We start from the raw sequence: 27,215 nt of genomic DNA, 5'->3' as shown, positions 1-27,215 counted from the left end.
TTGGCTATTATGGATCCCTTGCATTTCCATATGCATTTTAGGATCAGCAGGTCAACTTCTGCAAAAAAAGGCAGCTGGGATTTTCATAGATTACATTGTATCTGTTGATCAATATGGGGGTACTGCCATCTTAACAATGTTAAGTCTTCAAATTCATGAACATAAAGTATCTTTCAAATTATTTGTCTTTATTTTCTATCAACGTTTTTATATTTTGCTGTACAAGTCTTGCACTTCTTTGTTAAACTTATTGCTAAGTATTTTATTCTTGCTGAAACTACTGTAAATGTAACTGTCTTCTTGATTTCATTTTTTGATTGTTCATTGCTATGGTACATAAATACAACTGATATTTATACTGATTTTCTATCTTTCAGCCTTGCTGAACTCATTTATTAATTCTAACAGTTTAATAGATTCCTTAAGGTTTTCTACATACAAGGTCATGTCATTTGCAAATAGAAAAAGGTTTACTTCTTTTCCAATTTGGATGTCTTTCATTTCTTTTTCTTGCCTAATTGCCCAGTCAGAACCTCCAATACAATGTTGAGCAGAAGTGGCAAGAGAATATATCCTTGTCTTATTACTCATCTTAGGAAGAAAGCTTTTAGTCTTTTACTGATAAGAATGATGTTAGCTGTGGGGTTTTGTGGATTCCCTTCATCAGATTAAAGAAATTCCCTTCTGCTTCTAGGTTGTGAGTGTTTTCATCATAAAAGGGACTTGGATTTTGTCAAATGCCTTTTCTGTGTCTATTAAGATGATCACATGGCTTTTCTTTATTCTATTAATATGATATATTACATTGATTTTCATATGTTACGCCAATCTTCGTTTCTGAGATATATCCTGCTTGGTCTTTGTTTATAATCCTTTTTATATGTTATTAGATTTGTTTTGCTCGTATTTTGTTGAGGACTTTTGCATCCATATTCATAAGAGATATTGGGCTGTAGTTTTCTTGTGTTGTCTTTTTCTGGTTTTGGCATGAGGGTAACATTGACTTAAGAGGATAAATTGGGAAGTATTCTCTCCTCTTCTAATTTTTAGAAGACTTTGTGAAAAACTGGTAGTAAGTCTTCTTTAAATCTTTAATAAAATTCACAAGTGAAGCCATCTGGGCCTGAGCTTTTCCCTGTGGGAACTTCTTTGGTTATAATTCAATCGCTTTACTATTATAGGTTCAGATATTCTATTTCTTCTTGAGTTAGTTTTGGTAGTTTTTTTCTTTTAGGAATTTGTTCATTTGTTCACCTAATATTTTGGCATACAATTTTCCCTGGTATTCGTTTATAATCATTTTTCATTTCTGTAAGTTTGGTGGTAATGTTCTCTTTCATTGCTGATCTTAGTAACTTGAATGTTCTCTCTTGTTTTCTTGGTCAGTCTAAAGGCTTGTCAATTTCATAGATTTTTTTAAAGAACTTTTGCTTTCAATGATTTTGTTTATTCTTTTTTATTCTCTATTTCATTTATTTATGCTTTTTTTCTTTTTTTTTTTTTGCAGGGAAGGATTTGCCCTGAGCTAACATCTGTTGCCAATGTTCCTCTTTTTTCTTTCCTCCTCAAAGCCCCAGTGCATGGTTGTATATCCTAGTTGTAAGTCCTTCTAGTTCTTCTATGTGAGCTGCTGCCACAGCATGGCAACTGACAGACAAATGGTGTGGCTCTGCAACTTGGAACCAAACCTGGGCTGCCGAAGTGGTGAGAATGCCAAACTTTAACCACTAGGCCATCAGGGCTGGCTCCATTTATTTATGCTTTAACCTTTATTATTTTCTTTCTTCTGCTTGCTTTGGTTTAGTTTGCTCTTCTTTTTCTAAGTTTTTAAGGTGGAAGTTTCAGTTACTGATTTAAGATCTTTCCTTTTTTAAAAAAAAATGTAGGCATCTAGAGCTATAAATTTCCCTCCTAACACTGATTTCTTTAGCTGCATCCTATAAATTTTGGTATGTTGTATTTTAGGTTCATCTACATCAAGGTATTTTCTAATTTCCCTTGTGATTTTTCTTTGACCCATTTCCTATTTAGGAGTGTGTTGTTTAATTTCCACATATTCATGCATTTTCCAAATTTCCTTCTGTTACTTACTTCTAATTGTATTCTGTTGTGGTCAGAGAACATACTTTGTATATTTTCAATCCTTTTCATGCTTACTGAGACTTGTTTTATGGCCTAAGACATTGTCTATCCTGGAGAATGATCCATATGCATTGGAAAGAATGTGTATACTGCTCCTGTTGAGTGGAGTGTTCTATACAGGTCACTTAGGTCCAGTTGGTTTACAGCGTTGGAATGAAACCTAAGCTGTTCTGGTGTACTTAAGAGGGTGCTCATCTTTTTAAGTGTTCACCATTCCATTTAATATCACCCTAATGGGAAGAAGTAGGCACAGTTAAGTCCTCACTCTGGATTTGCTCTTAAACACATCTATTCTGAAGAACTCTAAGGAGAGCAAAGTAGGAAATAAATATAGCTGTTCCACCTTTCCTGATTAATTTCGTATCTGTCTCATGGCTTTGCTGTTAGCGCCCATTGAGTTGATTCTGACTCCTAGCAACGCTGTGTACAGCAGAGCAGAACTCTTCCCAGTCTTATCTTACCATGCTATATCAGACAATGCTCCACTGCTATTCACAGGGTTTTCATGGCAAATTTTTTTGGAAGTGGGTTTCCAAGTCCTTCTTCCTAGTCTGTCTTAGTCTGGAAAATCCACTGAAACCTGTCCACCATAGGTGACCCTGCATAGCTTTTAGCATCACAACAATACACAGTTGTCAGTAGGAAAACTGACAGACAGGTAGTGTGGTTCCATGGCTAGGAAATGAACCTGGGCTGCAGCCAGTGAGAGCACTGAATCTTAACACTAGACCACCAGGGCTGGCTTCTATCTCATGGGTATGGTGTAAATAAATTATTGCAAATAAAAAAAATTATTATAAGTGCAAAGTGAAATGTGAAAATGTTATTTCAAACAGCTAATACTGAAATTTAATTTGCCCAAGCACTTTCTGAAAGGAAGATCATATGACTTGGTACACAAAAATAAATTTTATGATTAAGAAACTTTGTATATGAAATATACTCTAGGAAGTAGTATCCAATGCAGACTTTTTTAAAAGTAGGCCTTAAGTGGCAAATCTGGAAATTATGACAACTATATCAGTGTGCAAAAATTATCTTATAAAATCTTTTCACTATTCTATGAGGTTTGTGGTTATTTCCTCAAAATGTGTAGAAGATAAAATTTGTTCATTTTCTTCAACATAATTAGAAAAGCTAATTAGATTTTCAAACTTAAGAGAAAAATACAAAACTATTATTTACATATCATGAAGGCCACATCTACATTTATTGGAAACAAAAGACACAGTATTTGGGATCTTAAGCAAAATCCATAAAGATATTTACCTTATTCTACTGTACGATACAAAAACTTACCACTTTGGTAAAGAACTAAGATTTCTCAAAGTATACGTACATGAATATGATTTAAATAGTGACTACCTAAATTATATGAAGTTATAAATCCAAAGACATACTTAACTTATGGTTTGGGTTTTTTTTGATGATTGGCCCTGAGCTAACATCTGTTGCCTATCTTCGTCTTTTTTTTCCCTCCCCAAAGCCCAGTACTTAGTTGTATATCCTAGTTGTAGGTTATTCTAGTTCCTCTATGTGGGATGCCACTGCAGCATGGCTTGATGAGAGGTGCATAGGTCTGCGCCCAGGATCCAGACCCACAAACACCAGGCTGCCCAAGTGGAGCACATGATCTTAACCACTCAGCCACAGGGCCGGCCCCTTTTGGTTCTGATTATTATGTAATCAACACACAGTACTTCACATAATATCCATGAGCTGCTACTAAATCATTGCCATCTCTACTTGGGCAACAGAAAAATTAGACTCCAAAAATACATCAAAAGTCTCCAACTGAACAAAATGCAGAGCTCCCGGTTCTGGGCTGAGATTTTATATTTCTAAAAAAAAACCCCCCAAATTCCAAACATTATACCCAAAATGAGAAATCTCAGAAAATAACTTTGTACTTTAATTTTCTTTTCCCAGTCCTCATTCCTACTCACTCTTCTTCATTTTCACTCTGAACAGCTACCCTTATATCATGCATCCAGTTACTGAAAGAAATAAAATCATTTTACTTCTTAATACTGCATGGTGAATCATTTTCAAACTTGTAGGAGGTAGTGTTAGTGATGGAAGGGTACTTTCCATCCCAAATTAATGACATTAACTACGTGATCTAACTAAGTGAGAAAAAGTTAAGTTCGGCAAAGATATTTTAGAAGGAGCTGTGGCTTATCAGGTCATGATAACCACTATGGAGCACAGGCTTGAATCTAAAAATATATTTGTCATGCTGGTACATCATGCCTTCCTCCAATTTTGATAACCACATCACAATACATCCACACAACTATGGTACATATACATGGCAGGGAAAACAACAGGGATGCAAAGAGATTCTGAAACTGTCTTCATGACCAAAGTAAAGGTAGTGGCAGGCAGATTTATTTTTATTCATGGTACGCCCAGCTAGATCTTCTTTCACAATAGTTCCTGAGGCTCCCCGGGCCCAAGGACTTCTGGAGAAGCAAGGTCTTAGAGGTCTCTGCATTCTACCCACGCCTGGGACGCAGTGGATGCAGAAGGACCGAACGCCTTCTTGAAGATCTAGAGCACAGTTACCATGTGCAAGAGTAGGGAAGCAGACTCAACTGAGGCTACAGGGAAGGAAAGAGGAAAGATCTTACTGACAGCAGTCATAGGTTCTAGACAGCAAGATTCTCCGGAGAGAAGGATGGAGAACATCAGGGTTAATGAAGACCAGAACTGACGGGTGCTTAGGAAGAGACGAGAGGACTATGCTTCAGCAAATGCCCAGAACTCTGTAGCTCTCCAGTATATGTCTAGAAGAATCTGGTAATGACAAAACATCTTTTCCTCCACTCCCAGGAAAAAAAGCTTCCTACAATCACAGGTGGGCAAAGAGGCAAGATAGAGTAGCCGACGGCTGCAGGCACTTCCAAATCTGATTAGATTGAAAAAAATAAAAACCTATTCAGTATGAAAGATTCTCAGCAGGGCTTTGGTAGCACAGAGTATGAAGAATCTTAATCTTACAAAGGGAGCAAAGAAGGACTTTATCTGTTAGTCTTGACACATCACTCAATTTTGTGAATCATTGGTTTCAACAGAATCTTTATTTTTACTTTGGTAAAAAATACTTAGATCTACAGAAAAACATTACCTTTTTACCTAGAATATTCTTCACAAAAATGACGAAAATAAAATATAATTTTTAAAGTATCTTTCTAAGAATTTTTATGTAAGTGTTGTTTTTCCTAAGCTAATTCTAAATCAATAGTTAAAACTGAAGCTATTGTATTCAATGTATCTTTCCTATCAAAAATCAAGATTAAAATTTTGTATATTCTAGAATTGAAAACATTTAGGGGAATCACTACAAAAGTTTCAAAATCTTAGAGTAATGTGGTTCCAGTAAATAGAAATTTTCATAATTTAAAAAATATGAAAGAATAAATAAATATAATACATCAAGTATGATTCACACTTCTCGGTTAAACAAAAAGTTTAGCTGGGTAAAAGAAAGTAATTCTCTTGGCAGGTCTCTATTATTTCAAATAAGAACACATGTATTTAGCAAAAGTTTTCAAAAAAGTATAAAGTTTTATTAAAAATCCTTGATCAAATAAAACGTGTCCCACAGTATCAGTAGAGCTGCAATATCCGGCGCTTTTTTACTATTTATTTAGTGAGTACCTGGGGGGTACACACTCAGCAGATTGCTTAGATAGAAACAGGTCCTGTCTTTAAAAATCTAGTTGAAAAGTCTTGCTGGTGAATAAAAGGTCTTCTACGATAAACAAAACGTGAGATAACACGTGAAGCACCAGAAGATTCTTTTGATAAAAGAATTTAAATCACCACAAATGTTTCTGTTTTTTCAGTTGTATTGAAGTACAATAGACAAATAAAATTGTAAGATATTTAAAGGGTACAACGTGCTGATTTGATATATGTATGCATTGTGAAAGGATTCCCCCATCAAGTTAGTTAATACAACCGTCACCTCACATATGTACCCTTTCCCTCTTTTTGTTGGTGAGAACATTTAAGCTCCACTCTCTCAGCAAATTTCAATTATACAATACAGTGTTATCCTCAGACCTTATTCATCTTATAACTGAACGTTTGTATCCTTTTACCGACCTCCCCCTATTCCCCGACACCCCAGACCCTTGGCAACCACTTTTCTACTCTGCTTCTGTGAGTTCAACTTTAAAAAATTTTTTTTAGTTCCACATGTAAGTGATACCATGCAGTCTTTGTCTTTCTCTCTCGGGCTTGCTTCACTTAGCACAACGTCCTCCGATTCATCCATGTAGCCAAAAATGACAGGATTTCCTTCTTTTTTTAAGGTTAAATAAAAATCATTGCATACATATACACCATATTTTCTTGATCTTTCATCCCTTGATGGACACTTAGGTTATTTCCATACCTTGGCTATTGTGAATAAAGCTGCAATGAACATGGGAATATAGATGTCTCTTCGAGATAACGGTTTCATTTCCTTTGGATATATTCCCAGAAGAGGGATCGCCGGATCATATGGTAGTTCTATTTTTAATTTCTTGAGGAATCTCCATATAGTTTTCTATAGTGGCTGTACCAGTTTACATTCCCACCAACCACATACAGATGTTCCATTTTCTCTACATCCTCACCAGCATTCACTGTCGTTTGTCTTTTTGATAACAGCCATCCTTACAGGTGTGAGATAATATCTCATTGTGGTTTCCATTTCCCTGATGATTAGTGACGCTGAGCACCTTTTCATGTATCTGCTGGCCATTTGTATGTCTTCTTTGGAAAACTGTCTATTCAGGTCCATTTTCCATTTTTTTTCCAGTTTTTTTTTTATTGAGTTATTGATAGGTTACAATCTTGTGAAATTTCAATTGTACATTAATGTTTGTCAGTCATGTTGTAGGTGCACCACTTCACCCTTTGTGCCCACCCCCCACCCCACCTTTCCCCTGGTATCCACTAAACTGTTCTTGGTCCATAGTTTTAAATTCCTCGTATGAGTGGAGTCATACACAGATTATCTTTCTCTTGCTGGCTTATTTCACTTAACATAATTCTCTCAAGGTCCATCCATGTTATTGCAAATGGAATGATTTGTTCTGTTTTGCAGCTGAGTAGTATTCCATTGTATATATGTACCACATCTTCTTTATCCATTCGTCTGTTGATGGGCACTTAGGTTGCTTCCACGTCTTGGCTATTGTAAACAGTGCTGCAATAAACATTGGGGTGCACAGGACTTTTGGGATTGCTGACTTCAGGCTCTTTGGATAAATACCCAGTAGTGGGATGGCTGGATCGTATGGTAGTTCTATTTTTAGTTTTCTGAGGAATCTCCATACTGTTTTCCATAGTGGCTGCACCAGTTTGCATTCCCACCAGCAGTGTATGAGGGTTCCTTTTTCTCCGCGACCTCTCCAACATTTGTTGCTATTAGTTTTAGATATTTTTGTCATTCTAATGGGTGTAAGGTGATATCTTAGTGTAGTTTTGATTTGCATTTCCCTGATGATCAGCGAGGATGAGCATCTTTTCATGTGCCTATTGGCCATCAGTATATCTTCTCTGGAGAAATGTCTGTTCATGTCTCCAGCCCATTTTTTGATTGGGTTGTTCGATGTTTTGTGATTGAGTTGCGAGAGTTCTTTATATATTAAGGATATTAAGCCTTTGTCAGATATATGACTTGCAAATATTTTTTCCCAGTTAGTGGGTTGTTTTTTTGTTTCAATCCTGTTTTCATTTGCCTTGAAAAAGCTCTTTAATCTGATGAAGTCCCATTTGTTTATTCTTTCTATTGTTTCCCTTCTCTGAGAAGGCATGGTGTCCGAAAAGATCCTTTTAATACTGATGTCAAAGAGTGTACTGCCTATGTTTTCGTCCAGAAGCCTTATGGTTTCAGGTCTCACCTTTAGGTCTTTAATCCATTTTGAGTTTATTTTGGTGAATGGTGAAAAAGAATGGTCAATTTTCATTCTTTTACATGTGGCTTTCCAGTTTTCCCAGCACCATTTGTTGAAAAGACTTTCTTTTCTCCATTGTATGCCCTCAGCTCCTTTGTCAAAGATAAGCTGTCCATAGATGTGTGGTTTTATTTCTGGGCTTTCAATTTTGTTCCATTGATCTGTGCACCTGTTTTTGTACCAGTACCATGCTGTTTTGATTACTGTAGCTTTGTAGTATGTTTTGAAGTCAGGGATTGTGATGCCTCCCGTTTTGTTCTTTTTTCTCAGGATTGCTTTAGCAATTTGGGGTCTTTTGTTGCCCCATATGAATTTTAGGATTCTTTGTTCTAATTCTGTAAAGAATGTCATTGGGATTCTGATTGGGATGGCGTTGAATCTGTAGATTGCTTTAGGTAGAATGGACATTTTAACTATGTTTATTCTTCCAATCCATGTACATGGAATGTCTTTCCATCTCCTTATGTCGTCATCCAATTCTCTCAGAAAGGCCTTGTAATTTTCATTATATAGGTCCTTCACTTCCTTAGTTAAATTTACCCCAAGGTATTTTATTCTTTTTGTTGCGATTGTGAATGGTATTGTATTCTTGAGTTCTTTTTCTGTTGGTTCATTACTGGAGTATAGAAATGCTACTGATTTATGCAAATTGATTTTATACCCTGCAACTTTGCTGTAGTTGTTGATTACTTCTAACAGTTTTCCAATGGATTCTTTGGGGTTTTCTATATATAAGATCATGTCGTCTGCAAACAGCGAGAGTTTCACTTCTTCCCTCCCTATTTCGATTCCTTTTATTCCTTTTTCTTGCCTGATTGCTCTGGCCAGGACCTCCAGTACTATGTTAAATAAGAGTGGTGATAGAGGGCATCCTTGTCTTGTTCCTGTTTTCAGAGGGATGGGGTTCAGTTTTTGCCCATTGAGTATGATGTTGGCTATGGGTTTGTCGTATATGGCCTTTATTATGTTGAGGTAGTTTCCTTCTATGCCCATTTTGTTCAGAGTTTTTATCATAAATGGCTGTTGGATCTTGTCAAATGCCTTCTCTGCATCTATTGAGATGATCATGTGGTTTTTATTCCTCAGTTTGTTGATGTGGTGTATCACACGTTGATTGATTTGCAGATGTTGAACCATCCCTGTGTCCCTGGTATGAATCCCACCTGATCCTGATGTATGATTCTTTTGATGAATTGCTGAATTCTGGTTGCCAAAATTTTGTTTAGAATTTTTGCATCTATGTTCATCGGTGACATTGGCCTGTAGTTCTCTTTTTTCGTGGTGTCCTTGTCAGGTTTTGGTATCAGCGTGATGTTGGCCTCATAGAATGTGTTAGGAAGTGTTCCATCTTCCCTAATTTTTTGGAATAGCTTGAAAAGGATAGGTATTAAATCCTCTCTGAAAGTTTGGTAGAGTTCCCCAGGAAAGCCATCTGGTCCTGGGGTTTTATTCTTTGGGATGTTTTTGATTGCTGTTTCAATCTCTTTCCTTGTGATTGGTCTGTTCAAATTGTCTGCCTCTTCTTGAGTGAGCTTTGGGAGATTGTAGGAGTCCAGGAATTTATCCATTTCCTCTAGGTTATCCATTCTGTTGGCATATAGTTTTTTGTAGTATTCTCTTATAATCTGTTGTATTTCTGCAGAGTCTGTTGTTATTTCTCCTCGCTCATTTCTGATTTTGTTTATTTGAGCTTTCTCCCTTTTTTTCTTTGTAAGTCTGGCTAGTGGTTTGTCAATTTTATTTATCTTCTCAAAAAACCAGCTCTTTGTCTCATTTGATCCTTTCTACTGCCTTTTTCGTTTCAATAGTATTTATTTCTGCTCTGATTTTTATTATTTCTCTCCTTCTGCTGACTTTGGGCTTCATTTGTTCTTTTTTCTCTAGTTCAGTTAGGTGTGCTTTAAGGTTGCTTATTTGGGATTTTTCTTGTTTGTTAAGATGTGCCTGTATTGCGATGAATTTTCCTCTTAATACAGCTTTTGCTGTATCCCATATGAGTTGGTATGGCATGCTATCATTTTCATTTGTTTCCAGGTATTTTTTAATTTCTTCTTTAATTTCTTCCACGATCCATTGCTTGTTCAGTAGTGTGTTGTTTAATCTCCACATCTTTGTGCCTTTCTCAGCTTTTTTCTTGTAATTAATTTCTAGCCGTATAGCACTATGATCTGAGAAGATGCTTGTTATTATTTCAATTTTTTTAAATTTGTAGAGGCTTGTCTTGTTTCCCAACCATTTTCCATTTTTTAATTGGGTTATTTGGTTTTCTGCTATTGAGTTATATGAGATCCTTGTATATCTTGGATATTAATCCCTTGTGGAACACGAGGTGTGCAAACATTTTCTCCCATTCTATGGGTTGCCTTTTCATTTTGTTGATGCTTGCCTTTCCTGTGCAGAAGGTTTTTAAGTTGATGTAGTCCCATTTGTTTATTTTTGCTTTTGTTGCCTTTGCTTTTGTTGTCATATATGAAAAATCATAGTCAAGACTAATTTTGAGGAGTTTATTATGTTTTTTTCTAGGAGTTTTATGGTTCCAGGTCTTAATGTTCAAGTCTTTAATCCATTTTGAGTTGATTTTTGTGTATGGTGGAACATTGGGGTTCAGCTTCATTCTTTTGAATGTGGCTATCTAGTTTTCCCAGCACCATTTATCAAAGAGACTATCCTTTCCCCATTGCATATTCTTGGCTACTTTTTCAAAAATTAATTGACCATATCTGTATGGGTTTATTTCTGGGCTCTCTATTCTGTTTCACTGATCTATGTGTCTGTTTTTATGCCAATATCGTACTGCCTGAATTACTACAGCTTTGTAATATAGTCTGAAAACAGGCAGTGTGATGCCTCCAGCTTTGTCCTTCTTTCTCAAGATTGCTTTGGCTATTCAGAATCTTTTTTGGTTCCATACAAATTTTAGGACTGTTTTCCCAATTTTCCTGAAAAATGCCATTGGAATTTTTATAGGGATTGCATTGAATCTGTAGATCACTTTGAGTAGTATGGACATTTTAACAATATTAATTCTTCCAATCCATGAACACAGAATATCTTCTTATTTATTTGTGTCTTCTTCAAGTTCTCTCACCAGTGTCTTAAGTTTTCAGTGTATAGCTCTTTCACCATCTTGGTTAAACTTATTCCTAAGTATTTTATTCTTTTTGATGTTATTGTAAATGAGACTGTTTTTCAATTTCCTTTTCTCATAGTTTATTATTAGCGTATAGAAATGCAACTAATTTTTCTTCATTGATTTTGTATGCTAAAACTTTATTGAATTTCTTAATTAGTTCTAACAGTTTTTTGGTGGAGCATTTTGGGTTTTCTATATACAATATCATGTCATCTTCAAATAGAGACAATTTTAATTCTTCCTTTCTGATTTGGATGCCTTTTATTTCTTTTTCTTGCCTAATTACTCTGGCCAAGACTTTCAGTATTACGTTGAACAAAAATGGCAAGAGTGGGTATCCCCATCTTGTACCTGATCTCAGAGGAAAAGCTTTCAGCTTTTCACCATATAACGTTAGCTTTGGGCTTGTCATATTACGGCCCTTATTATGTTGAGGTACATTCCCCTTATATCCACTTTGTTGAGAGTTTTTATCACAAAAGGATGTTGAATTTTGTCAAATGCTTTTTCTGGATCTACTGAGATGATCACATGATATTTAGCCTTCATTTTGTTAATGTATATCACATGGACTGATCTGCAGTTGTTGAACCATCCTTGCATCCTTGGAATAAATCCCAGTTGATCACAACGTATGAACCTTTTAATGTACTGCTGGATTCAGTTTGCTAATATTTTATTGAGGATTTCTGCACCCATGTTCATCAGGGATATTGGCCTGTAATTTTCTTGACTCATAGTGTCCTTATCTAGCTTTGGTATCAGGGTAATGCTAGTCTCTTAAAACGAGATCGGAAGTGTTCCCTCCTGTTACATTTTTTGGAAGAGTTTGAGAAGGAGTGGTACTAATAATTCTTTAAATTTTGGGGGGAATTCACCAGTCAAGACATCTGTCCTGGACTTTTTTTTGTTGGGAGGTTTTTAATTACTGATCCAATCTTCATACTAGTGATGGGTCTGTTGAGATTTTCAATTTCTTCATAATTCAGTCTTGGCATTTCTTCTAGGTTGTCCAATTTGTTGGTGTATAATTGTTCAGAACCAATAAAATATAACAAAACTTATGGGAGGCACCAAAAGCAGTTCTAAGAGGTCAGTTTGAGCAATAAACGCCTATATTAAGAAAAAAGAAAGATCTCAAACAAACAAGCTAAGTTTATACCTCAAGGAACCAGAAAAAGAAGAACAAAGCCCAAAGTTAGTAGAAGGAAGTAAATAACAAAGATCAGAGTGGAAATAAATGAAATAGACTAAAAAGACAATAGGAAAGATCAATGAAACTAAGAGTTGGTTTTTTGAAGAGATAAACAAAATTGACGAAGCTGTAGCTAGACTTACCAAGAAAAAAACAAAGAGGACTCAAATCAATAAAATTTTAAATGAAAGAGGAGACATTACAACTCATACCATATAAATACAAAGAATCATAGGACTACTATGTACCAATGCTTGTTTTTAAAAAACGTGTTTAAAATTTTCCACAGTACAATACCTTACACCTTGCCTCTCTCTATGCTTTAATACTGACCTCATTCCCAGGAGAAACAGACACACAACAGAAGAGCTGTAAGTAGAGCAGTCTAAATCTTTCTCTGTATCCTATATCCTCATCTCCTCAAACCCTGCAACAGTTCAGAAAATAGTATTTGTGGTCAACTAGGAATCCCACTTTCCAGACATTTTGTAAACATAAGAGCAAGTATCCTTGATGACTAACACTAAACCTCTCCCATTAACAACTCAAACCTTCAGTACTACGCTCTTCTCTACTCCCTTTTTCTAGACCACTTCACCTCCTTTCCCAGAAACAGAAGTTATCTGATAAAGTCACTCACCCTTCTGGTATTACATACAAACTACTTACATGTGCTCTTGTCCCTCCTACATTTGATATGACACAATAGAGGGGATGCCCTTCCTCCTTCCCAAGGCCACGCCCTCTGCCTTTGCCTTGAATTCCATTCACTCTTATTTTCCCAACAATGTGAAAATATTATTCCTTCTCTCGCTTGTATATTCCTCTTCTCCTTAACTGGATCATTTGTGTTGATCTTTAAACAAACCCAAGTGTCCTCCATTAAAACAACAACAACACATACAAAACCATTTGGCACCACCTCTCCCTCCAACTATAGTCCAATGGCCTGTCTAGATACTCAGTGTCGCAAAGAAACTTCTCTAGAGTTGCCATTTCCACATCTCCCAACCTCCAAGACTACTTTTGCCAGTCATCAAGAGCTTCTCTTCATCCCTCATCTTATTTCCTTATTCATACCCTCTTTTCTCTTGGCTTCCATGAACCAAAAGCCTCTGTTTTTTCCCTTCTGCCTTTCTGGCAATTCTTGGTCATTAAATCTTGCAACTCCTCAAGGCAAACATCAGGTCTCACTTTATATTCTCTCCCTAGGACATCTCATCCATATCTACAGCTTTATTTATCACACTTAAGAAACACAGGCACGGGGGCCTGCCCCATGGCTGAGTGGTTAAGTTCATGCACTCTGCTTTGGTGGCCTAGGGTTTCACTGGTTTGGATCCTGGGCACAGACATGGCACTGTTCATCAGGCCACGCTGAGGCGGCATCCCACATGTTACAACTAGAAAGACCCACAACTAAAATATACAACTATGTACTAGGAGAATTTGGGGAGAAAAAGTAGAAAAAAAAGATTGGCAACAGTTGTTGGCTCAGGTGCCAATCTTTAAAAAAAAACAAAAAAGAAACACAGGCACAAGGGTAAGGAGACTTACTTGTGTAACAATATGCTGTATGAAAAGAATTAGTTGGGTAATCATATGCTGTTTGAAGGGAAAAAAAACTAAATAGCAAATCTGCTGGAACCACAACAAGGACCTGTCTTGCCTGGTATCAGCTACCGGTATTTTCTCCAATCTTGCCAGCTTTTATTTGAATGAGTTATTGTTACAGAATAGAATGATCTTTTCTTTTCCTACTAGAAATATACTTTCAGTATACAGGTGGCAAATTTATCTGGTCTTAGTATGTTAAGACATAGACAAATCCAATCTAAATGACTAAAAGGACACTTACACTTACTGTAATTTTAATTAAGAGGTTAATAGCAACAATGTCTTAAATACCTTTTAAACTGATATTTCAATTATCTCTTATCACTTTATGTGTAAGTACGTGTGTGAAAACTAAAAATCAAAATAGAGTTTGATGCAATACCACCCAATAAAAAGGAACAAACCACTGCCACACTCAACAACTTGGATGAATTCAAGGGAATTATACTGAATGAAAAAGTCAATCCCAAAAGTTTATACACTCTAAGATTCAATTTATATAGTATTATTGAATTGATAAAATTATAGAAATGGATAACTGGTTAGTGGTTGCCAGGGGTTAGGGATAGGAAGGTGGGGTAGGTGAGTGTGGTTATAAAAGGGCAACACGAAAAATCCTTGTGATAGAACTGTTCTGTATTTTGACTGTGGTAGATACAAGAAGCTATACACATGATAAAAAGTAAACAGAAACTAAATATATACATACACAAATGAGTTCAAGTAAAACTAGGGAAATCTGAATAAGATCTGGATTGTATCAATGTTAATATCCTGGATATTACCATTTTGGGGAAACTGTGTAAAGGGTACATGGGGTGCATATTATTTTTTATAACTGCAAGTGAATTTACCATTATCTCAAATTTAAATGTTTAATAAAAACTAGCTTTAAGGTGCTTACAGCACATTCTCAAAGACAGTTATTAGATTATTCATCCATGACTACGGAATTCCAAATTTTTAAAGGAGTTTTCCTCCAGTATATCCACATTCCACCTTAGTCAGTGTCAGCCCACGAAGAAAGGCAGATTTAGGTAAACAAAAGGAGAAATATCTTGAGGTTGTAAAGAACACAGTAAAAACATACTAATATTTTAAAAAGTAGATCTTGAAGTGTACTTGAAAGTTTGAGATCATAATGACATAAACAAGTATTTATGACTTGAGAAAATCTGCCTCCTTTGGTACTTTGAAGTATTAAAAAAAAATCACACAGAATTAAATTACAAAGCTCACACACTTGTTTATGCAGCTGGTCTCTTTTAAAATCGAGGAACTTTAAACCTACAATTCTAATAGGCTTACTGGTGACACCCCAATCCTTTGAAAAATAAATGAAATATCATAAATCATCTGACAGTTCTTAAGCTTAGATTTTTATCATCACTCAGATGCTTTAGAAATAAAAAGCAGTATGAAAGGATAGGATCTTGTTTGGTGCGCTATAAAGTTTAAGATAGAAAATAAATCATACTATCAAATGTCATTTAGAACCCTAGGTTCAATATGTAGAATTGAATTGGCATGATATTCTTGGTCATTCTTATGAGAATTCATGTAAGTAGAATAGCTTTTCTTACAAAATATTTCAGAACTCTGGCACTTCCTGTGATAAATGAAGCAATAAGGCTTTGGAATTGTAATTGGGTATATTTAAGTACTTCATACAGGCAACCAGACTGTCAACTTGCTCGATGTCTAGCACCATGAATTTATTATTTGGCACCCAAATGAATGTCTTAATATTTATAAAGAGCAAAGGTTGGGGTAAGCCCTTTTAATTTTAAGCTACAAATTTAGGACCACATTATAGCTACAGAATTCAACCTTTATTTTCTGGTGAGTTGATTTAAGGAAAAATATTCACAGATATTGCAGAGAATGTTGAAATGAAAAATATATTAATACCCTCAAAATGTTTAAGATTCAATCAAAGAACAATAAGATCTAGGTGTTAGCTACAGCATCCTGAGAATTTTTATCATAGTTAAGTTTCAAGAAAATAAACTATCAGAGACTTTCTCCATGACCTGATTGTAAAGCAAATTTAACAAATTGGTCAACGATCAGTTCAAGTGACATTCCAAGTCATAAAAGTGTGCCTTCAGAAGTCCCATAGACTAGCATTCGGGGAGTGAGGTCAAAGCTGGGCCTATATAAGACTGTAAATATCCTGGGTTTAAGTAGTTTTTCCACTTAATTTTTAAGATAACAGTTATCAAAACAGTAGCCTCCAAGTAAGAGCTTAACCCATGTCCTATCCCCATCAGGCTGTGTACAGGCATTTGATAAGCATTTGAATAAATGACTAAACTAATGATGCGAGAAAGCCAATTTCTTATATCTTGCATATTATATTGGTGCTAATGAAGAATTCTTAAAGATTATTTAATTTTAAAAAGTACATTTTGTTTCCCATGAAGTTATTATTAAATATTGAATACATACCAAACAATATTTTAACATATGTGTAAGTTATAAAGAAAAATAATAAAATGAACACCTATTTTCCCACCAGCCAGTTTAGGGAATAGAACATTGCTGGTGACTTTGAAGTCACTTCTAGGCTTTTTCCATTCCAATTCCAATCCTCCTTGCTATGCCTTCTTCCTAACTACCTTGAATTATTGTTCTTTACTTTGCTTTACAGTGTTACTGTATGTATTCCTAGATTGCTTACTTTTCCAAGATTTTGGATGGAATTCCATTGGTTGGAAAAGTATTCTTATACGTTATGAGATTCATCCATGACGTTATGTTTGAACATAGAACAACATATGCCTTCTCTTGTTGATGGGTGTCTGAGTTCCTTCCAGTTTTCTGGAATATTGCTATACATGTTTCTCTGTGTACATCTGCAAGAGTTTCTATGCCTCAGAGTGGAATTGTTGGGTTGGTATATGCACAAGTTATTAGATGATGACAAATTGTTTTATATGTTGATCCAATTTACATTACCACTAGCAAGGGTAAGAGAGGTCAGGATGCTCCACTTTCTTGCCAACATTTTTACCAATTTGGTGGATGAAAATAGTATCTCCTGGGGATATTTTTTAAAGCTCTTTTTTCTTTCTTTTTAAGTCAAATTTACACAAAATGAAAATCATAAATTTAAAGCGTACCATTCCATGAGTTTTTACGAATGTATATACCTTATAACCCAAACCATTACCATCACCTCAAAGAAAGTTCCTTCATAATCCTTCCCGGTCATTCCCTGCCTCATCCTCTAGAGCCGACCACTCTTGATTCTTTTCCCTGATAGATGGTTTGCTTGTTCTAGAACTTCATAAAAATGGAGTAATATATTGTATGTACTCTTTTGTATATGACTTCTTTCAGTTAGTATAATCCGTGTTGTTGTAGATACCAGTAGTTTGTTTCTTTTTATTGCTGAGTAGCATTCTATTTTATGAATACACCATAGTCTGTTTATCCATTCTCTTATTGCTGGACACCTAGGTTGTTTCTAGTTTTTGGCTATAATGAAGCTACATGTATACATACTATGTACTTCTCATGAACATCTTCTTTTGTAGACTTATATGTTCATTTTGTGGGCAAATACCTAGGAGTAGAATTGCTGGATCATCAGGTACATTTACGTTTAGCTTTATAAGAAAACTTCAGATGTTTTTCCTAAGAGGTTGTACCATTTAACTTTCCCACACAATGTGTAAGAGTTTCAGTTGCTCAACATACTTACTAACATTTGATGTTATCAACCTGTTTAATTTCAGCCATTCTGGTAGGTATCTCACTAACGTTTTCACTTGCATTTCTCTGATGACTAACGATATTGAGGACATGCATATTGGCCATTTGAATATCTTTTGTTGTGGAGTGTTTATGCTATAAAGTGTCTTTTCAAATCATTTGTCCCCTATTCCCACTTTTTTGTTTATGATTGTGTTTTTATTATGGATTTGTATAAATTCTTTATCCATGTAGTCCTTTGACAAATATGTTTTGCAAATATGTTTTCCCAGTCTGTGGCTTGCCTTTTTGTTTTCTTAACAGTATCTTTTGATAAGCATACTTTTTTCTTATTTTGATAAAGCCTAATTTATAAATTTTTTTCTCTTATGGTTATTGCTTTCTGCATTTAAATCGTTACCTACTCCCAAGTCATGAAGATATTCTCTGAATTTTTTTCTAAAAGCATTATGCTCAACTTTTACTTTTAGTAATATGATCCATCTCAAATTAATTTTGTACATAGTACAAAGTAGGAATTGAGGGTTTTTTTTCATATGGATATCCAGTTGTCCCAGTACCATTTATTAAAAAACTTTCCTTTCTTCACTGGGTTGCTTTGGATCTTTGTTGGAAATCAAACGACCAATAACTGTGGGTCTATCCTGGCCTCTCTATTCAGTTGCAATGATCTATTTGTTGATCCTTATGGCAGCACCACACTGTCTTAGTCATTGTAGTTTCACAGTTATCTTATGAGGTCAGGTCCTCCCAGTCAGGATTTTAAGATTGTTTTGGATATTCTCAGTCTTTTTCATTTCCATACAACTTTTAGAATCAGATTGTCAATTTTACCAAAAAAAGCCTGCGGGATTATGATAGGGCTTATGTTGACTCTATAGATCAATTTGGGGAGGACTGTCATCTAATTGAATCTTCCAATCCACGAATGTCTTCTCTCTTCATTTACTCAAGTCATCTTTAATTTTTCTCAGTAACGTTTTATTGTTTTCAATGTAGAAATTTTGCATATCTTTTGTTAAATTTACTCTTAAATGTTATACTTTAACTAAAAATGGGAAATAGGCTTATTATTGATAATCTTAATTCAAAAATATTCATTTATTAGGGCTGTTTCATCATATACTCTCTTTGGAAATATTAAATACATCAGAATTCTGAACAATTTTGTTTACCTGTACATAGTATATTCTGCAGAGTAAGCAAGATAAGAATTTCTAAAAATGAAACAAAGACTCTACAACTTGGTAGTAAAATAAAGGAAAGGATATAGTCTAAGAGCATATATGCTGAAAGTAGGATCGGGAAATTTGCTTAATCCACTCTCACTCTAAGTATATTCTGTGATGGGGTAAGAAGGGAGTTAGACATATGATCACTTCTATCTGGAGTTACACTGATCCTTTAAGCATGGGACTCTTGTTACCTAACTGTTCCAAAGCCAACTTTTCTTTTACTTCTGGCCCACATAATCATGACTAAGGGTTTCAAGAAGAGTAGAACAAGAGTATTTAGCTTTGACTTTTGAGCAGACCTAACTCAAGCTCTTTGTCCTCTGCTAAAGACAGGCCTGTATCCAAAGGCTCTTAGGTTCCCCACCTGGCTTTCTTTCTACTACAACTTGTTTGTTTCACTTCTTCCACTTCACTGTTCTTCCTTTTCCTCATTCTCTGCTTCTTGTTGACATCATTAATTTATTTTCCAAATCTTCACTATCTGATTCTTCAGACTTCTGTATTTATCAGGATCTGAGAGTGAATAGATTAAATTCCTCATCATCACCACTCCAACCCTAAAAGGCATCCCTCCATTCATCTTTGGCCTTTGCTTGCCTCTTGCTGGCTTCTCTTTTGACTTCCCTTTTTAGAAGTCTTTTCTCCATATGCTTTGCCTAAACTTTCCTCCCATACACTTCTTGGTCAAATTTGTCCTCTTGCCTGAAGCCTTTCTTTTGTCTTATCAAGGTTGATACTACTATGATCCTCTTCCTTAATATCCTTCACAATGAATTTCCACATTGGTGGCCATTGGTGAACCAACTTTCCTTTATCACTAAACATTTTCTTATTCACTTAAAAAGTCTCATTACTTTTTTGTTTCTGTGACTTCCTTAATTTTCTGTGCCTCACCAGAACAGGCTGAGTTTGAGGCCCTTTTGTTTTTACCACTTTCTCTTCCATTCTCCCCCTCATCTGCCTCTCTTCCTCCACCACTTCCCCAGCTTGTACTCTTCCTCTTCTGCTTCTGGTCTCTTTCCACCTTACTAAAGGATGGACATTTTCTTATTGAAATAAGCTCTAAATTCTTCCAGTTAGTCACTGGTGAGGGACAGAGCCCTAGGCTCATTAACAATTCTTTGGTCAATTGTTTCTAGTTTCTGAAGAAATCTTATCCAAGGTGTCACAGCAAGACCAAGAGACATAGCATATTTGGATAAAGGTAACTTGTTCAACTCAAACACTTCTTAATTCTTAATCAGATATACTAACATATGTAGGAAACAAACACACCTTTGAGTGCCTTCTTTTAATTGTTAATCTTGGGCTAAAAATGCCTTCAGTTTTTTTCTAGATGTCTCTAAGTTCTTCTGGATTAATTTTTATTCATAGGCACTTCTCAAGAAGTTGCTGTACTGTCCTTTTTTCTTCTGAGGGAAGCAAAATTAATAAAGCTTCATCATCTACTTGGCAGGTCTATCTGATCTGTGAATATGAGTTGGCTTCCTGTGGGCAATCAAACTGAAGAACCCAATTCATGGCCTGAATATCAAACATCCTGGCTGCAATACCAGCAGCAAAGAGCACTGTTAGCTCTCTGGCAGATAAACTTATAAAAGGCTTTCATTTTTCTCATCTGCTGCTGTCAACCACAGGCATCAAGAATAGAAATACCAGAGTATAGGCATTAGAAAACTCGGTTTAGATACAACTGGAAAAAAATTATAATACTCTTCTTCAGATGGCTTCTCAAAAAGGAATATAAGGTAGTTATTTTTTATTACAGCTCACAAACTACGCAGTTTTATTCCAAAGTGACAAGGGTGTTATATCTTACTTTTCTAACCAACCCAAATACACTCAGTTTTTCCAACTCAAGCATTCAAGCTCTTTTACAGATTTTATTTGTTTTGCCTCAAAAAAAGCAAAGTAAATGTCTTTGGGGAAGATTTTTGATAACAGCATTCATAGTATTAGCAAAGTCCATGACCAAGATTCTCCTTCATCATGAACTAAACTTTGGAGATCTTTCATGAAAACTTACTGCTTCATCCTTGTGTTTAAGAAGTCAAACTGTACGCAAACAAGTAGATTTATGTAGTTGATCTTCTTAAATATCTTATCTCAGATCCTTTCCACCAATGATGAGATTGTTGAAAAGTCATGATTCTTTCCTACTTCTCAGAAAACCCAAACACCTGAGAAATAGATCAGTTCTGTCATAGGTGATATTATCAGAACCCACACTCCACCTGTCAAAGACTATTACAGATGATAAAAAGTTTCCAGTACTGGGACAGAGAAAGTCAAAGTCTTGCCAGATCCCATTCTGGCAACTCCCTACATCATTATCTTGCAAAACTAGGTTAAAAAAAAAAAGTCTATCCTCTAGTGGTATATCAATAAAGTCTTAAAGGAATAATTTCTGAATTTTTTTAAGTTCAAAACTATTTGCCTGTTGACTTACACTTGAAGGATTATTTGGACAGATATAAAAATCTATGTTACCTATCCTTTTCTCAAAAATCTTTTAAATATAGTCCATTTTCTTGCATCAAATGAAATCCGAAGTTAATGTAACTTCCTCCCTCATAAATAACTTGACCTATTTGCCTGGATCCCCAAAGGAATCTTTCTTTACCTCTGAGGTCCAGCAAATTTACTAGGCCCAGACACACAGTATGCCATTTCTATATTCTCTAGTTGTCTTTTATTTCAGAAAAGATTAATCTTTAAACATTAGTTTTCCTTCATTGGATTGGGTGTCTTGCTGTACCTATGATGGATCTGCTCTACCTGTCTTCTAAATCAGTAGTCTACAAATTGAGGTACATTTGGGACTACATAAAGACTTCCAAGAGATTATGTAGGCACAGGTAGTTTCAAGGCAATCAAATTCCAGATCCTCAACTTCCAACCTTCTTACTACTGATCTTTCTGGGAATGTACCTGCAGCTAAGGTATCCCACTAGCCTCTTTCTCATTCCCTCTTCTCCTTCACAATCACTCTTTTCCCACTTTACAAAAGAAATTCATACCACTCACTAATCCTGTCTAGTACACTTCCCTGGAATATAAAAACCCTCCACGATGCCAAATCTATAAATCTTCCCTTAATCAAAGCACTACAATAAGGATTTGTGCTTTACTCATCATATATATATGATATATATACACACACATATACATATAACATATATTTGATTAAGAAATGGAGTATGTGGGCCCACGTTAGTATATTATAAATTCAGATGTACAGCAGAATAAAGCAGTAGAGAGGGCATTTTTACTTAACGATCTTACCTCTTCCATACCCTTATTATTGTAAAAGAATCATCTCAACTCTGGAGACTTTAGTGAGCACAAAGTAAAGAACAGTGAAGGCAGCAGTATCTTATTGTATCCAGGCAACACATGGTAAGGCTCTGTGCCATACCTATTTATCTGTATTAGAATGAGAATTCAGCTGTGTGATGGTTGTCATGGAGACATACATTAACATATTTACTTGAGTTGAAAAATCAAGTTGGACTTTTACTGACAGAAGGAAGCCTGACTTGGAAGAAAGGTTTGAAATTGAAGACTAGCTTTGTCAGTTAGATTAAATGGCAACTATTTTCCCTAAACTGAGTGATCTACATTTATAGCTGCAGGTTTTGATAAAAATATGTTTCAGACATATGTTAAGACAAAAACTTTCTCTAAAAGCTCATTTTATATTGGCAAATACATATTAAAATTAATAAGTGTTCCCGCATAACCTTTTCTAAGTATATTGGGTTAAACAAGGTGCCTCTGAGTAAAAGAGTAATAAGTATAACAGTAATTTGATAAACCTTAGTTAAGCCTTTTCGATAAACTTCCTCAAACTGAGAAAGCGATAATAAATCCCTCTGCAAGTCAGCTGGTTTCCAATTCTTAGCACTCTACAAATAATTGAGAGACTGAGTTGTCAGTAGATAGATCATTAAAATAATTTATAGATCACCTGATTTCCAGCACATAACTCAGCAGGATGAGAAAAGTTAATAAATGATGCAGTTCTGGCATACTGAAAAAACTGGTATTTTAAAACTAAAGGTGTTACATCACTCTTTTAGTATATTTGACTTGGCTCACCTCTCTCATTTCTACTCTCCATGACCTCACTATTTTTCTGTACAATCCCTCTTCTCTTCTACTCCTTCCAATTTTGTTTTCATGGCTTCTGATTTTATAATTAAATTTAATTATAATGATTAATTTACAACTTATAATTTAACCATTTCCCATTTTGTGTATGATATGAAATAGGAATCCAATATTATTCTCTTTCATATGAGCAACCTCTTGCCCCAGCACCATATATTGAAAACTCTATCCATCCTTTTCCTCATTGATCTACAATACCAGTTTTGTCATAAATTGAGGTTCCATACATAGATGGATCTGTTTCTAAATTCTCTATTCTTTCCATTGGCCAATTTGTCTATCCTACACCATACATTGGCTTAATTATTATAGTTTTATATTAAGTCACAATATAAGGCAGAAAAAACCACTTTGTTCTTCAGGAGTGTCTTTGTAATTTTTGGACCACTCCTCTTCCATTTAAATTCAGAATTATAATGTTAAGTATCACCAAAATAAAAATAAAAAAAATAATAATAGAAGTAGTAATGTTAAAATCCCAAACTCTCTTAGACATGTGCTTCCAAGTGCATAGGAAATTACCATCTCTGCAACATTAAGTCTTCCAATCCATTAACACAGTGCTTCTCTCCATTCAACTGCATCATAGCTAATGCCTTTCAATAAAAGTTTAAAACTTTCCTAAGAAAGGTCATAGACATTATTTGTTAGATTTATTCAAATGTTATTTATATTATGTTGCTATTGTAAACTATATATTTTTAAAATTACATTTTCTACAGTAACTTCACTGTGGAGAAACCCAACGGACATCACCTAACTAAGAGATCATGGTTAACATTACCAGCAATGTCATGTTGATATGATGTGATATAATCATGAGAAAACATCAGACAAACCCAAACTGAGCTCCATTCTACAAAAGATCTGACCACTACTCTTGAAAAGTGTTAGGTCCCTGAAAGAAAAGGCCCCAAAACTGCTGCAAATTGGAGTAGACAAAAGAGATACAGCTACCTGGAATTGCTCCTGAAACAGAAAAAGGACATCAGTAGAAAAACTGGGAAAATCCAAATAAAGGCAGAGTTTAGTTAACATTAATATACCAATGTTAATTTCTTAGTTTTGAAAAAATATATCATGGCTATGTAGGATGTTATTATTTCAACATAAAATGTATTTTAAAATTACATTCTGTTTTGTGTTCTTGTTGCTGCTGGTCTATAGAAATGCAGTTGGTTTTCCTATATATATATATGTATATTTTTTATTGAGGTCATAATAGTTTATAACATTCTAAAATTTTAGGTGTACATTATTATTTGTCAGTCACCATATATATGTTCCCCCTTACCCCTTTTGTCTATACCCCAACCCCCTTCCTCTCTGGTAACCACTAATCTGTTCTCTTTGTCCATGTATTTGTTTATCTTCTAGATATGAGTGAAATCATGTGGTGTTTGTCTTTCTCTGTTTGGCTTATTTTGCTTCACATTATACCCTCAAGGTCCATCCATGTTGTTTCAAATGTGACAATTTTGTCTTTTTTATGGCCGAGTAGTATTCCATTCTATATATACCACATCTTCTTTATCCATTCATCAGTTGACAGGCTCTTGGGTTGCTTCCACTTCTTGGCTATTGTGAATAATATTGCAATGAACATAGGGGTGTATAAGTCTCTTCGAATTGTTGATTTCAAGTTCTTTGGGTAAATACCCAATAATGGGATAGCTGGGTTGTACGGTATTTTTAATTTTTTGAGAAATCTCCATACTGTTTTCCATAGTGGCTGCACCAGTATGCATTCTCACCAGTAGCATATGAGCATTCCCTTTTTTCCACATCCTTTCCAACATTTGCTATTTTTTGTCTTGGTAATTATAGCCATTCTAACAGACATAAGGTGATATCTCATCGTAGTTTTGATTTGCATTTCCCTAATGATTAGTGATGTTGAACATCTTTTCATGTGCCTGTTGGCCACCTGTATATCCTTGGAAAAATATCTGTTCAGATCCTCTGCCCATTTTTTGATCGGGTTGTTTACATTTTTGTTGTTGAGTTGTATGAGTTCTTTATATATTTTGGCGACTAACCTCTTGTTGGATATATGATTTGCAAATATTTTCTCCCAGTTGGTGGGTTGTCTTTTCGGTTTGTTCATGGTTTCCTTTGCCTTGCAGAAGTTCTTTAGTCTGATGTAGTCCCATTTGTTTATATTTTCTTTTTTTCCCTTTGTCTGAGTAGATTTGTTATTTGAAAAGATACTTCTAAGACTGATGTCAAAGAGTGTACTGCCTATATTTTCTTCTAGGAGTTTTATGGCTTCATGTCTTACTTTCAAGTCTTTAATCCATTTTGAGTTATTTTTTGTGTATAGCAAAAGACAATGGTCTACTTTTATTCTTTTGCATGTGGCTGTCCAGTTTTCCCAGAACTATTTACTATTATTGTGTTGCTGTTAATTTCTCCCTTTAGGTCTATTAATAGTTGCTTTAAGTACTTTGGTGCTGCTGTGTTAGGCACATATATATTTATAAGTGCTATGCCCTCTTGGTGGAGTGTCCCTTTATCATTATATTCTGCCCCTCTGTCTCTCATTGTCTTTTTTATCCTGAAATCTACTTTGTCTGATGTAAGTATGGCAAGACCTGCTTTCTTTCTTTGGCCATCTGCTTGGAGTGTCATCTTCCCTCCCTTCACTTTGAGCCTGAGTTTGCCCTTCGAGCTGAAATGTGTTTCGTGGAGGCAGCATACTGTTAGGTCTTGTTTTTCAATCCATCTAGCCTCTCTGTCTTTTGATTGGAGAATTCAATACATTTACATTTAGAGTGATTACTGATATGAGGGCTTAATGCTGCCATTTTATCTTTTGTTTTTCACTTGTTCTGTATATCCTTTATTTCTTGTCCCATGTATTTATGACTGCCAGCTCAGTTTTGTGATTTTTCTATGATGGTTTTCTCAGTGTTCTCTTTATTTATCATTTTGTGTCCTTGTTCTGATTTTTTATTTAGTATTTACCATAAGCTTAGTATAAAAGATCTCATAGATGAGACAGTCTATTTTCTGATAGCCTTAGTAGTTTCCATCCCTTTCCCCTTCCCCACATTGTTGTCACAAATTATTCCATTTTGTGTTGTGAGTTTGGGATTAAAATGAAGTGATTACAGTTACAGTTGTTGCTTTCCTTCCCTTTATCTTTAATGTTATAATTAAGTGTTTGCTAACCTGTTCTGAATAGAAGGCTGCAATTTTCTGATTTTGTCTGTTTTTCTCCTTGCTCAAGGCTTTGTAAACCCTGTCTTTTCTTTTTTCAGGTATGAAGGCCTTCTTGATCATTTCTTGAGGTGGGTAGTCGTTTTGCAATGAACTCCCTCAGCTTTTGTTTATCTGGGAAAGTTTTTATTTCTCCATCATATCTGAAGGATAGTTTTGTTGGATAGAGTACTCTTGGCTGAAAGATTTTGTCTTTCAGTATTTTGAGTATATCATTCCACACTCTCCTAGCCTGTAAGCTTTCTGCTGAGAAATCTGCTGAAAGCTTGACAGGGGTTCTTTTGTAGATGAATCTCTTCTGGCTTGCTGCCCTTAATATTTTTTCTTTGTCATTGACTTCTGCCATTTTTACTAATATATGCCTTGAAGAAGGACTTTTTACAGTGATATAATTAGAAGTTCTATTAGCTTCATTTACATGTAATTCCAGTTCATTCCCCAAGTTTGGGAAGTTCTCAGCTATTATTTCTTTGAACATGCTCTCTTCTCCCTTCCCTCTCTTCTCCCTCTGGAATACCCACAATCCTTATGTTGCATTTCCTAATGGAGGTGGATATTTCTCAAAGAATTTCTTCATTTCTTTTCAGTCTTAGCTCTCTCTCCTCCTTCACCTGAAGCATTCTATATTTCTGTCCTCTATAATGTCAGCTCTGTTTTTAAGGATTCTATGTTTTTTATCTCATTCATTGTGTTCTTCATCTCTAACATGTCTGTTTGGTTTATTTTTAGAGTTTCAATCTCTTTTGTGAAGCATTCCCTTTGCTCATTAATTTTATTCCTGAGTTCATAGAACTGTTTTTCTGTGTTTTCTTGTAATTCGT

General features: G+C 35.2%; 1 protein-coding gene across 22 annotated transcripts in view; it reads right to left on the bottom strand.

Moving 5' to 3' along the window:
* Positions 1–27,215, bottom strand: part of ZNF438 (zinc finger protein 438) — a 186,225-nt gene that overhangs the window by 59,654 nt on the left and 99,356 nt on the right. The window contains exon 1 of one of the 22 annotated variants that reach the window (XM_023632027.2): positions 22,285–22,415. The exons of 19 other annotated variants lie outside the window; for them this stretch is intronic. In XM_023632027.2, coding sequence (XP_023487795.2) covers positions 22,285–22,293 — 9 coding nt within the window. In that variant the 5' untranslated portion in view covers positions 22,294–22,415. Of the gene's footprint in view, positions 1–22,284; positions 22,416–27,215 lie in introns of those variants that run through there. 2 more of the 22 variants (XM_070255487.1, XM_070255492.1) reach the window with 2 other exon arrangements.

Source organism: Equus caballus, chromosome 29 (genome assembly GCF_041296265.1).
Source record: "Equus caballus isolate H_3958 breed thoroughbred chromosome 29, TB-T2T, whole genome shotgun sequence".
Taxonomy (NCBI): domain Eukaryota; kingdom Metazoa; phylum Chordata; class Mammalia; order Perissodactyla; family Equidae; genus Equus; species Equus caballus.
Note: the sequence above shows the minus strand (reverse complement) of the source record. Positions and strands in the feature narration are given on the sequence as shown.